General features: G+C 55.7%; 1 protein-coding gene across 5 annotated transcripts in view; it reads right to left on the bottom strand.

Annotated features, from left to right (window-relative positions):
* Positions 1-12287, bottom strand: part of PDE2A (phosphodiesterase 2A) — a 62124-nt gene that overhangs the window by 28728 nt on the left and 21109 nt on the right. For 3 of the 5 annotated variants that reach the window (XM_059708549.1, XM_059708550.1, XM_059708548.1), the window contains one exon: positions 2126-2215. In XM_059708549.1, coding sequence (XP_059564532.1) covers positions 2126-2215 — 90 coding nt within the window. Of the gene's footprint in view, positions 1-2125; positions 2216-6614; positions 6660-12287 lie in introns of those variants that run through there. The other 2 variants (XM_059708551.1, XM_059708552.1) reach the window with 2 other exon arrangements.

Genomic DNA, 12287 nt, shown 5'->3' with positions numbered 1-12287 from the left:
TCACCTGGCTCTTAGCAGCCTAGGCGGGGCCTGTGTGATTTGTCCCTAAGAGACTGAGACCCCACAGCACCCAGAGTCACACAGAGCGTCCTTCCCTGGCAGAGAGAGGGGTGGATGGTCCAGGGTGGGGAGGCAGAGAGGACAGCTCCTCACTTCGTTTCCGGTTGTCCCTCTGCCTCCCACACCCTCACTCTCAGCCTCTGGGTTAAAATTAGCTGAGTTTATTGAAGAGAAGAAAGGAACAGTTCCAGACACATCAGCACCATCTGCATTCGGGGCTGCCTGCCACAATGGGTGCTGATGAGGGAGCCAGGTGCTAGCGGCTGTCCTTACTGGGGGAGGGGGAGAGGAACGGAGGTGGAACACGCCCCCCCGCCCCCCCCCTCCAGTCTGGAGGCAGAGTAGACCTTCGATCTCCCCCATCCACTCTTGGAAGGCTGAGCCCTTCCGTGCTATCCAGACAAAGCCAGGGCTTCCCTAGCTCAAACAGGCCTCTTGGATGAAGCAAAGTAGACATTACCTACTGTTCCAGGAACCTAGTCACCTGGATCACAGCTGTCTTCCCAGCACCCAGTGCTGGGCATCTATGTGGGCATAACTAGGCACCCTGCCTGTGAAGGTCTGGCCAGTCACCCCTTCCTCCCCCTCCCTGGACAGCCTCAATGGCCACAGAGGGGCCAGGCAGCCTTGTGGATGCTGACTTGCCAGCCTCCCCACCCCCTCCTTTCCAGATGTGTCTCCACCCCAGGCCAGATGTTGCCTCAGTCCCATCCTTCTCAGGGAGGATTTATTTTTGAGTGCCAACACACCACCCACTTCCTGACAATTTCATGCTCAGTAAAGCTCACTGTTCAGCCCTCCTCCTGGGCTCTGAACTTCTAGGAGGTTCTGAGAAGGCAGAGCTGAGGAGAGAGAATGGGGGTGCTTAGGTGCCAAGCCCCATGTGTCCCTGTCATGCTGTGTGACCTAGGGGGAAGCACCTGCCTCTCTGGGCCTTAGGTGGTTTATCCATCAAGCAGATTCAGACACAACTGGCCCTGGGGTGGGTCACCTTCTGAATTACCCGCATTTCCTGCAGCAGAGGTGGCCCTTGGCTGGTATCTAGAGTAGAGTCTTCATTCCAGGCTATGGGGACTCAATTTAGGCATCTCCTCCTCCAGGAAGTCTTCCGTGCCCCTTAGGCTGGGTCAGACCTCCCCCTCCGGATTGACAGTCCTCTGCTGCCTTCCCTCTATCTGGCGCAACTGAGACTCTGCTGCTTTGGGTCCTGAGGGCCAGTTTATCCATCCTACTGCCCAAAGGAGGGACAGTGACCATCGGGGCCAGGTTGGGGCGTGGCCTGGGGCCGTTGAAGAGGGTCAAAGTTTCCTCACCAAGACACTCTGGGCTCGGGCAACCATGGTGACCAGGTGACTACGGGCCCTGGCAACCTCCCTCCTTTCTGGAGGTCACTTTAACTGGGCACAGATCATTCATCAAGGCTGAGCCCCATTCCAGCACCTCCCAGACCTAGCATCTAGGAAGTTCTGCATGTCTGCCCTCAACTCCTCCTGCTGCACGTATTCCAAAGCCCACCTGCTGCCACTGTGTCCTACCTGCTATCCGACCTGGGTGAATACCTTCCATTATCTGAGACGTGATCTTTTCAGCTAAGCTCAAGGCGCCTTCTGTCTCCAACATTCCAGGATCGCTATGTAAGTTCATCCTTTAGGGTTTAGCTTCAGCCCTCCTCCTCCAGGAAGCCCTCTCCAAACACTCAACCAAACCCTTCACTTCCCCATGAGAGTCCTCTTAAATCCTCACCTGAGGTTATTTTTTCCATTGGTTTTTAAGAGAGTGGAAGGGAGGGTGAGAGACAGAGCGAGAGAAACATCGAAGTGAGAGAGACACACCCATTGGTTGCCTTCCGTACGCATCCCAACCGGGTCTGGGAATTGAGCCTGCAACCAAGGCATGTGCCCCTGACCGGAATAGAACCCGGGACCCTTCAGTCCTTGGGCTGACACTCTATCCTCTGAGCCAAACCAGCTAGGGCCTCTTCCTTCTTTCTTGACCCTGTGTGAGGTGCAGCAAGATGCTGGGCAAAGGTTTGGGGGGCAGGGGGAATGTGAAGCCAGGTACCTACCACTCCAGGGAGCACAGCGGAGAGGGCCTCCTTGACAGCCCTGCGCAAGCCCACGATGTCGATGACAGAGCCCAGGCTCAGCAAGGCATCCTGGAAGAGAAGAAAGGGCAGTGAGGGCCTTTGCCAGGCAGAGCCAAAGGCTCCCAGACACTGGGATCCAGGATCTTAGGGCCTCAGAACACAACAAGTCTTCAGGCCCTTGAATGTCCAAGTCCACTCATCTTCCAGATGGGAAAACCGGGTGCTCAGAGCAGGACCATGGACCTAGCAAAGAACTCACAGTGAGTCAAGAGGTAAGTTTAGACTAAATCTCAGGTCTCTTGCCCTTTAGCAAGGACAACTCCGGCCTAGTAGGGAAAGCACAAGCCTCCACATTAAAACAAGCAACCAAGCAAGCAAGCAAACAAACAAAAAACCCACCCAAATTTGAATCCTAGATCCACTATTTATTAGCGGTGCGTGCTTTGGTCAGCTCACTGAGCCTCAGTCTTCTATCTATACACTGGGGGCAACTGAGGCTATCTCCCCCTTGATATGAAGATAAAATGAAACTGAGCCCCAAAAGGTGCCTTCCAGATTATCCACACAGAGTAGGTGCTCAGCTAAATATCTGCAGAATCTGGGTCCTACTCACTTTCCCCAAAAGGAAGGTGGTCTCATTTTTCAACCGAGGGAGGGGTGAGGTTAGGAGTACCAAGAGCTCAAGGGATGCATGAGCCCACAAGGGGGAAGAAACACCGCGGGGTCAGCCCCTCGAAAGACAGAAGGAAAAGTCAGCCTTGACTGCCTCACAGCGTTCCGGTCCCAGGAAGAGGCATTGTCCTTGGAGAGCCGGAACAGAAACCAGAAAGGTCCCTGCTTCTCACTCTATTAACTTGGCTGGAGCCTAGGCGATCAAAGAGAAAGGTAACAGAACCAGGATCCAAGGCCAAGGCAGGGTTATGACTCATTCTGTTCACTCAGCCATGCCCTCCCCGCTAGTCCTTGGAAATTTTTTCTGATGTCTTCCCTTTGGATGGCTGGGTCTGTGTTCAAAAAGCAAAGTGAGCCCTCAGTGGTTTGGCTCAGTGGATAGAGCATCGGCCTGCAGACTCAAAGGTCCCAGGTTCGATTCCAGTCAAGGGCATGGACCTTGGTTGCGGGCACATACCCAGTAGGGAGTGTGCAGGAGGCAGCTGATCGATGTTTCTCTCTCATTGATGTTTCTAACTCTCTATCCCTCTCCCTTCCTCTCTGTAAAAAATCAAGAAAATATATATATTTTAAAAAAAAAAGGCAAAGTGAGTATCTAAAGGAGAGACATGGCTTGGCCCCTGTTCATGTGAAAATGATATGAGGTTGAGGGTCTTAGTGGACCACAATCTCAGCATGAGCCCATAGCATGAGTGTGGCTGGTAATAAATTAAAATGCTGAACCCGCAGGCGATATTGATAAAGATTTAACCTCAATAGAGAAGATGACAATTATCCTACTCCTATCGTCTGATCAGACCACCCCAGTGCACTGTGCCTCAGGTTAAGGACAAGATGAGACTCAGAGTAAGGAGGGAACTGGAAACCAAGGCCTTCATATGACTAAGACTAGAGAACCTGGGTTACCCAGCCTAAGGCAGAGCAGACTCAGGGGTCTCAGTCTTCAACTCCAATCTCTCAGGCTCTCCTGGGCAGGGGGCTGGCCTCTGTGGCCCCAGGGACGGCCTGGAGATCCATAAGATTTCGCAGGAGGCTGCCCTTGGTCCAATGGGACGAAGGACCTTCTTCCAGGCAGAGCCATACTACATAGGCAGAGGCCACCAGGAGGGAGGGGGGAGTGAGCTCCCCATCCCTGAGGCTATGCAACAATGGGCTAATTGCCCGTTTTTTCAGAGAGGCTACACAGAGTAGTCCTGCACTGGGGCCCAGACTTCAGCTCCAGACTTCACCCTTGTATCTTCTTGGCTTCAGTTTCCTCCCTGCTCTCCTCCCTCCCGGTCCTGTGTTCCCAGGAAGGGGGTGCAATGGGCTTTCTTCCCGCATGCTCACTTGGCATTGCTTTCCCCAACTCCCAGCCTCCCTTTGATCCCTGCTACTGCTCAAGGATGAAGACGCATTTTGGTCATAGAGATATGTCTCTGCCCTTGGACAACAGAAGCTGCTGCTCCAAACAGTACACCTCCCAGACCGAATCAACTGTCCTTCGGCGTTCCTCATCACAAGGCACGCACCCTCAGCACCATGCACGCCCGGCAGCACAGCCACAGGCCCTCATGCCCTCGCAGAAACACCCCAGCGTGCCTTCAGACTCCCTCCTGGTACACGCGCGGGCTCACATGGAGGCAACTATTTCCCACAGATTCACAGGGCCAGGGCTCAAAACACCTGCTCGCATCATATACAGGCAGGCTATGGTGGCCTTTAGGGGTCAATTCTGCAGACTATCGAGGGGAGGAAGAGCTGATGCCTCATATAATCCTGAAGTAGCATCTGCAAACCCAGGCTCCTCAGAGTGGTTCCCAACAGAGGGTCCTAGAAGATGGTGCTGGCTTAGGTCTGCTCCCGGCTGGAGACGGGGGTGGGCAAGGTGAGCGCTGAGGAGCCCTGCCCTGCAGTTGGATATGTGGCTGTGGAAGTTGGAGAAGGGCCAAGGGAATGGAATATAGGCACTGATGTAGGGGGAATTTTTCAAAGCCACAGGCTTGGGACAGCTAAGTGTCCCCATTTGACAGATGAGGAAACTGAGGCTCAAAGAGAAGCAAGGCCCCTTCTGTGGTCAGCCAGCCGGTCAAGGCAGAGCCAAGTCCAGAATCCAAGTCTCTAGCTCTCCAGGCTCTGTTCTGCACCTGCCCCCCAGTTCCTCCTCAGGGGGCTTACAGAGAATAGTCTGTCCTGTGTTCTCATTGGTGGGCTCTTGGGCCTGTCCTTTATTTGGATTGGGGGATGCCCTGACCTGTCTTTTACTGGAGTTGGTGGGTGCTTGTTTGGCCTTTGTTCTGGTTGGTCAGTTTTCTGTGACTCCTCAGGCTAAGGGCAGGATAATGGCAAGGATGGGAGAATGAGATAGGAAACTTCAGGAGAGTTGGGGCAGCAGCAGGGAGAGGGTGTCACATCCAGCCAGACTGGGTTGGATGCAGACAGGCCGATGATCTGGGGCTCTCTGCCTGGCATCCTTCTGTCCATCCACTTCCTGGCCCTGCCCTGTCCTGCCCACCCCAGGACTGGAGGGTGTTGGGTGCAGGAACGTGGCTGGGAAGGGCCACTCAACCTTGCCCTCAAAGGCTTGCTCCTCCTTGAACCTTCCACAGATCTCAAAGCAGCATCACCCCCACTGCATCAACTCAAGGGGGAAATAACTCAAATTCCATGAGGTGGGGCACGGAGAGCAGGGCGCTGCCCAGTGAGGGGAGGAGAGAATCAGTGGGGCATGGAAGTGGGGGAATCCCCCAATGGGAGGCACGGGGTTGGGGGGCTGACAAGGCTCAAGTCGAGGGCTAGAAGCCCAGCAATCTTAAAAGGAAGAGGAAAGGGAAGCTCAAATAGAGCCATCCCTGCTCTCATGCACATCTACACATGTCAAACACATACATGTCGCCATGCACACACCACTGCCCAACATATATGCACACACCTCACACAAACATGCACACACGAATAGAAACGCAACCATATATACAAATAGGCACTTAGGCATGTGCACGCATGCATTCACACACGTGTGGGCACAGCCCAGGCTCGGGTGGGGTGAAGGAGGTCACATTTCCTGCCTTCGAAGCTTTTTTGAACCAACATCTATATAAATGTCAGCATAACAACCAGGCAATTTCCAAGACCACAGGGGAGAATTTGTGGTGCATAGAAAAAAAGCAGCGATTTCCAGTCCTGCCCCAGATGGACTACAGAAGCTCTGTGTGGCCGATCAGCCAGGGTCTTCTGAGCCTCGGTTTCCTCGTTAGTAAACATGAGTCCTTCCGGCTCTGCAACATATAGTTCTATGGTTTTGTGTTTCAATTCAATGCAGGTGGATGGATGGACAGACAGAGGGTGGATGGGTGGGTGGAGACTCCCTGCTTTCCCCAGCCCTACCGGTAGCTCTGTGGTTGGAGGCAGGGCCACTCAGCACCGTAGACAGTGCCACTCCCACTCACTAGTCTCCCACCCCAGGTACTGAGACAGGGAACCTGTTCTGTTCCGGACGAGTCCGTTTCTCTGGGGCCAGCGTTGGGGCTGGATCAGCATTTCTGCACTCGCCTGGGCGTGGAGAAGGTCTGGACTAAATTACTTCTAACTCCTTAATGCCTAGGATTATATGAAGCCAAAGACCTCGGCCTTATGCCTTCTGATGGCATAAGGGACTAATGCCCTTCTTGAGGGTCAGTACCACTGTCACAGCCTGCTCTGCTGTCTTGTCTCTGTGAGTTTCTATGGCTTTTCCGGCTCCATAAACTACTTCCTGCTCTCCCTGCAGCCTAAAACTAACCCCCCCACCCCCCCACCCCCTCCGCCACACACACACCTCTGGAAGGAAGCTCACAGTGCCCCTCATGGTGGCCTAGAAGAAATAAAACACCAAAGTCACAGCAAACCCAGCAGTTCAATACCTTCCAAGACAAGTTGTGTTGGTGGGACGGGCCAGACATACTGGTTCTTCCCACTCTGCTCATGTGAGGTTCCCTGTGTGCCGGGCTTTGGTGTCCTCTGAGGAGAGGGGCTCCTTCAAGACCCTCCAGGACCTTGAGCCCCTCTCCCTTTCTCATCCTCTTTCCTTCCCTCTGGGCTGTGTCTCTCTCTTCTCTCTCTCAGACTTGATCTCTCCAGTCTCTCTGAGGGAATCTCTCCCTCCCTCGGGCCACATCCATCTCTTCCACAGGCTGCTCTCCTGTCTCATCTCCAAGAGTCTCGATGTCTTTTCCCACCTCCAGATCCTGGCTCCTCTCATGGCTTCTCCTGCCATCTCTCTCCTGCCCACTCCGGTCCCGCCCACTCCTTCCCCAAACCTCCAAGTAGTCACCTTGAGGACTTGGGGAGAAACTACCTGACCCAAGATGAGCATCCACAGAATGGGGGAACCCCAGAAAGTCAGCCCCATTGGGAGAAACCAGGGGTGCCAAGGCAGATGCCATCTACACTCTTTTGCTTCCTGCCTTCTGTTCTGGTGGGCAATATACACAATCTCTTATCCTCCAAAGAACAGTCTTAAAAGACAAAGGAGAAATCTGTCTCTATGTCCAGCACGTGCCTGGCTCTAGCAAGCCCAGATGCTCCCATCAGGGTGACTGGCAGAACTCCCCCAAAGGAGGCCCCCTGGGACCCAGGCCAGCGTAGCCCCCTTTGGCTGGGCCTCAGACCCCAGCCTGGGCCTGAGCACCCAAGGTTATGCTGTGACTCTCAAAGCCATCACAGCATGCCTAGCCCTGTACTTGGAGACTCTACAAGGAAGTGGGAGAGGCAGCCACTCCCCCCAACCCCACCACCACCCACGTCTGCCACCTGCCCAAGGAGCTAGCTAACAGACATGGTGCCTTAAATACTCAGAGAAGAGCTGCCCAGGAGAACTAAGATCTTACAGCTCCAGGCCTCCCCTCAACAAGGCTGAGCTGGGCCAGCAGCAGGAGAATGGAGGAGAGAGGCTTGGTGACCCTCTGTGACTGGATCTGAAGGAACCAGAAGGAGAGAGACCCAGGCCACAGCTGGACAAGCTCAAATGTCAGTGCCCTGCTGGCATGGCTTTGGGAAAGGGAAGGCAGCGTTCTCAAGCACCTACTGTGGCTAGCAGTGCCCACCGGTGGTTCTCACACTTGAATGTGAATCCTCTGAGGGCTTGTTGCCATGCAGATTGCCAGGCTCCACCTCCAGAGTTTCCGGTGCAGTGAGTCTGGGATGAGGCCAAGAATTCCCATTTCCAAAACATTCGTAGATGATGTGGGTGCTGCTGGCCCAGAGGCCACAATTTAAGACCCAGGTCCAGGCACTACCTCTAATCCCGCCACAAATGCTGGCAGGTAGGTGCCTGCTTGACCAACCCATTTTCTAGGTGAGGAGGTTAAGGGTGAGAGAGGAGAGTTCTCTGGCAGCAAGTGCAGGAGGGAGCCTTCTCAGGGAAGGTCCCAGAGGAGGTGCTGAGGGGAGAGCGTGAGATACGACACTGGGGCCATCTGGTGGGACAGCGGGCACCGCTTGGGACCAGGGCATGTGGAAGGGCCTCCCTTCCCCCTATCTTTCTCTTCCTCTCCTTCCTCCTTTACTTCCCCTCCCCTCACCACTCCTCCTCCCTCCTCCCACCCTTCGCAGACTCCAGCTTCAGTTGTTACTCCAACAGGGCCGCGTCTCCAGCCTCCGAGCCACACTGGAGACACGTGCACTGTAGAATACACCTGAGCCCAGTCCTGGCGCCGCCCCCCCACCCCAGTGTCCCCACCTTAATGACCTGGTCCCCTCTAGGAGTCACAACTAGTTCCTCCCAGGTTCATCCTCTCTAAGCCGGTCTCAGCTTCTGCTTAGCTTCTGTCTCCTCCAAAATGGCCTCCTGATTGTCCCAGGTTTGGGGGTGGATGAGGGATGGGAAGGGGAAAGAAGGTGGGGAGAGAAGGAAGGAAGGAATTGAGCACTCAGATCTCTGAAGGCCTGGCTCACTGGGATCCCTCAGTCCCCAGCACAGGGCTGAGGTCAGGAAAGGAGGGGATAAGGGAGCAGCCAGAGTGGGCAGAACTGGGTGAGGGGAGGGGGAAACGGCCCAAGAGGCAGACCTCAGATCAAGCGGACCAGGACAGGCTCAGGGCTCCTCCTGCACCCTCCCCACCTTCAGCTGCCTCCACACGACAGAGGCAGTAGTGCCTCCATCCCCACTGCCCACACTCTCCTCCATGCCACTGTGCCTCCCAGGGCACACCACCAGCATCCCTTCATCCCTGCTGTCCCACTCATCTTGCACCTGATGCCTCTATCGTCCTAGACCAGGGGTCCATGTGGGCAGTTAGGCACAGCGGGCAGTCACAAGGAGGCAGATGTAAGCTTGCTCTGAGTCAGTCATACCACAAAAGACAAGCCTAAGCTGAAGGGAAGGGTGAGCTCCCTGTCCCCAAGGGTGTGCAAGGAATGAGGCAGGGGCAGGGCAGGGGGGCTGCCAGGTAGTGTGTGCCCTGGGGAAAGGTCTTGATGAGCTTGGCTGTCCCCGTCTCTGTTTCTGTCTCTCAGTCTCCCTGGATTCTCCATGTCTGTCCCTCTTGCTGTCTGTTCTTCTGTGTCATGTGTCTCTCCCACTGCCTCACTGCTCGGTCCCATGACTGTATTTGGCTCTATCTTCAGGGCCTGGCCCAGCTCAGCTGTTCCCCAAATCCTGGGCGGGGGGAAGTGGGGGGAGTATGAGAAAGGCTTTGATAGACAAGAACCAATTCAGAGGCAGAGGGACAGACCCTGGGGACAGGGCCTGGGGAGGGTCACATGGCCAGGGTCATATAGCCTCCTGCCCCCTCGCCCACTGAGGGGAAGTCCCTGAAGACCAAGCCAGATCTGGAAGAAATGGGGTCCACCCTTTCCCTCTAGACTAAGTGCTGGCCACCCTCCTGCTCCCTGCCCTGCAGGAATGTGTTGCTCCTAAGAATAGCCCTCTGTATTGGGGGTTGGCGTGAGGAATCTGGGGGCAGGGTTCATCTCAGGCATGCCCCTGCCTCTGGGCTCCCATCCACGATGTCCCCCAGAGTGAAACCTCTATGAGTTGCCCCCCATCCCTACCTGCAATCCAATGTCGGTCTGACTGTGTCCCTCCCTTGTATAAGAATGCCATGGCGCCTGCGCCCAGGGCAGGCCCTCAGCGCCCAGGCTTTGCTGGGAGCTGTTTGTAAAGCTCTAAGCACCTGGACAGCACTACTGCTGTTCCTGTGACTCCGCGATCCAGGCTCCGGAGCTGGAGCCTCTTCCCACCTCTCCAGCCTTAGCCCCGCACCTCCTCGCCCCTCCCACCTCCAGGCCTGGGCCCCTCCATGTCCATCTCCTGCACTGGGATGTCCTCTCTTCTCCCTCCTGTCCTTCCAGGACTGTCCCTAGTCCACCTGCTCCAGTGCCCGGTCCCTGCTATGCTATTCTGCTCCCCTGGTCCTGCCCTCCAGCGTTCGCCCACCTGCACTGTTCCTGGGCAGATCAGCAAGGGCTGCGCCTCTGGCACTGCGCAGGGGGTAGCACTGAGGCCCAGGGAAGGGGATATGGTAGAAAGAACCTGCAGGCTCTGGGGCCCTGCACCCTGCCCTGAAATCTGGATCCTACCGGCCCCACCCTCTCCCCACCTCAGCTTGGGTTTTCTCTTCTGCACCCTAGGCCTGGAGTCTCTCTCAATTTCAGACTCCAGAGGAGAGCCCATCCAGTCCCACCTCCTCCTTGCCCCCATTCTCTAGATGGGGGCACTGAGCCACGGAGAGGGGAGGTGGAGGGCCCGCGAGCCCACCGGAGCTGGCCATGGACCTCGGTCTTGCTGCATCCTTATGCGGGGTCCCCATCAGCAGGGCTCAGAGGCAGGGGCAGGCTCCTCACACAACCCACCACCCCGCCCACCCCACCCCGGCAAGCAGCCTGGCATCCAAAGTTATTTGCCTTTGGAGGGCCCAGGAAGCCAGAGAACAAACATCCGGAGTCTCTGGAACTTCTCCCTACTCTCTCCTCACATCCCAGGATCCGGGAGCCACGGAGCAAGCCACACACACACACACACACACACACACACACACACACACACACACACACCCCTCAGGGCTGGGTAAACACGTGAGCCCAGGAGATCTCGTGCGATTGTTGTGCCTGTGAAGCTGTGCAAATCCTATAGAAACCCGAAACACAGCCCAAAACCATGACGATGCCCCCACAGACCTTGTATAAGTTTTGTCTTGGAACTGAAAATTAAAATCGCTTTTGTATGACTTCTTTTGATTGCCAAATTCCGGGTGCTCTCATCGAAACTGATGCACTCATCAGAACTGACCTTTTCTCTCACTCCATGGGAGCTCCTGCTTTGCTGGAGACGTAAGCACATGTGTGGCCTGCCCGTTAGTCGTCCAGAAAGCATGTCCCTAGGGCCATCATGTGACCAAGCAGACTATGTCCCTTGAGCCACTAGGAGAATGTCTGTGTGGAAGCACGTGGGTCTGGGATTCTGTACGAGAATGTGTGTGAGTGTAAATGTGTGAGCACCCCTGTGTCCACATCTGCGCATGAGCCGTCTGCGTGTGCTGTGACTGTTACAGCCTGTGTCCGTGTCTATGTGAGCCTGGGTGTGCCCCGTGAGTGTGTAGTTGTCTGAGGGAGGGTGTGGACCCGTGGCTGGTTTTGACTCCAAATAAGTGACTGAGTGCATGGCTGAGAGTGTTGGCATCCGTGCACGTGGCGGGTCTGACTCTCCTTCCCCAGGTTCCCCCGTTACCTCTGCACACGTCACCTGCGTGGCACTGGACGAGTCTTTAACCTTCTTGGGCTGAGTTTCCTCATCTAGAAAATGGTGCCTTCTCCCAGCACTGCCGAGAAGACGAACCAGAACCACACAAGTCCTGCCTAAGCTGGCTCCCAGCAGGGGACTAGGCCACCTCTGAGCAAGTTAGAAAGAGGTGAGCTCAACCCCCTGGGCAAATGCAGCCCTCAGGGGTGAGGACTGGTGGTGGGGGAAGCGGGCTGGGTGTCAGTGCCGCCCACCTCTGTGGGAGCCCCTGTGCAAGGTACAACCTTCCAGGTTAGAAGCAACGGCCCTCAGGTGACCAAGAATCAGCAGCTCATTCTCCCTGCCCCATCCAGGTGTGCAGCCCAGGTCTACAGGGTCCCTGACACTGGCATTGGGTGGACATGTTCCAGATGAGGCTCTGAGGACACACACCCCCTCCGAACCATGCTCTACCCCTCGATCCCCAAAGCCCAAGAGAAGGAAGGCCTTCCTGAAGCCATGAGAGGGGCTGAGCAGACCTGGGCTGCAAAGTCCAGCTGGGCTGGCTGGAGGTTCAGAGACCCCCTCCTCCCCTGACCCATTGTCAGATGGGGAGACTGAGGCATAGGAAAGACCAGGGACCCTCCCAGGGCACAAGTGACCCTGGTCAGTCCCAGCTGTTTCAAAACCTCTCTCTGTAGTTGGAGCTGGGGAGACCCAAGCTTTGAACTCTGTTGGCTCCTAAATGGAGTCCAAAGGGAGTGGGTGGGGTCCTGAGAGACAGGCACATCG

The sequence above is a fragment of the Myotis daubentonii genome, chromosome 9 (genome assembly GCF_963259705.1).
Source record: "Myotis daubentonii chromosome 9, mMyoDau2.1, whole genome shotgun sequence".
In the NCBI taxonomy this organism is placed as follows: Eukaryota; Metazoa; Chordata; class Mammalia; order Chiroptera; family Vespertilionidae; genus Myotis; species Myotis daubentonii.
Note: the sequence above shows the minus strand (reverse complement) of the source record. Positions and strands in the feature narration are given on the sequence as shown.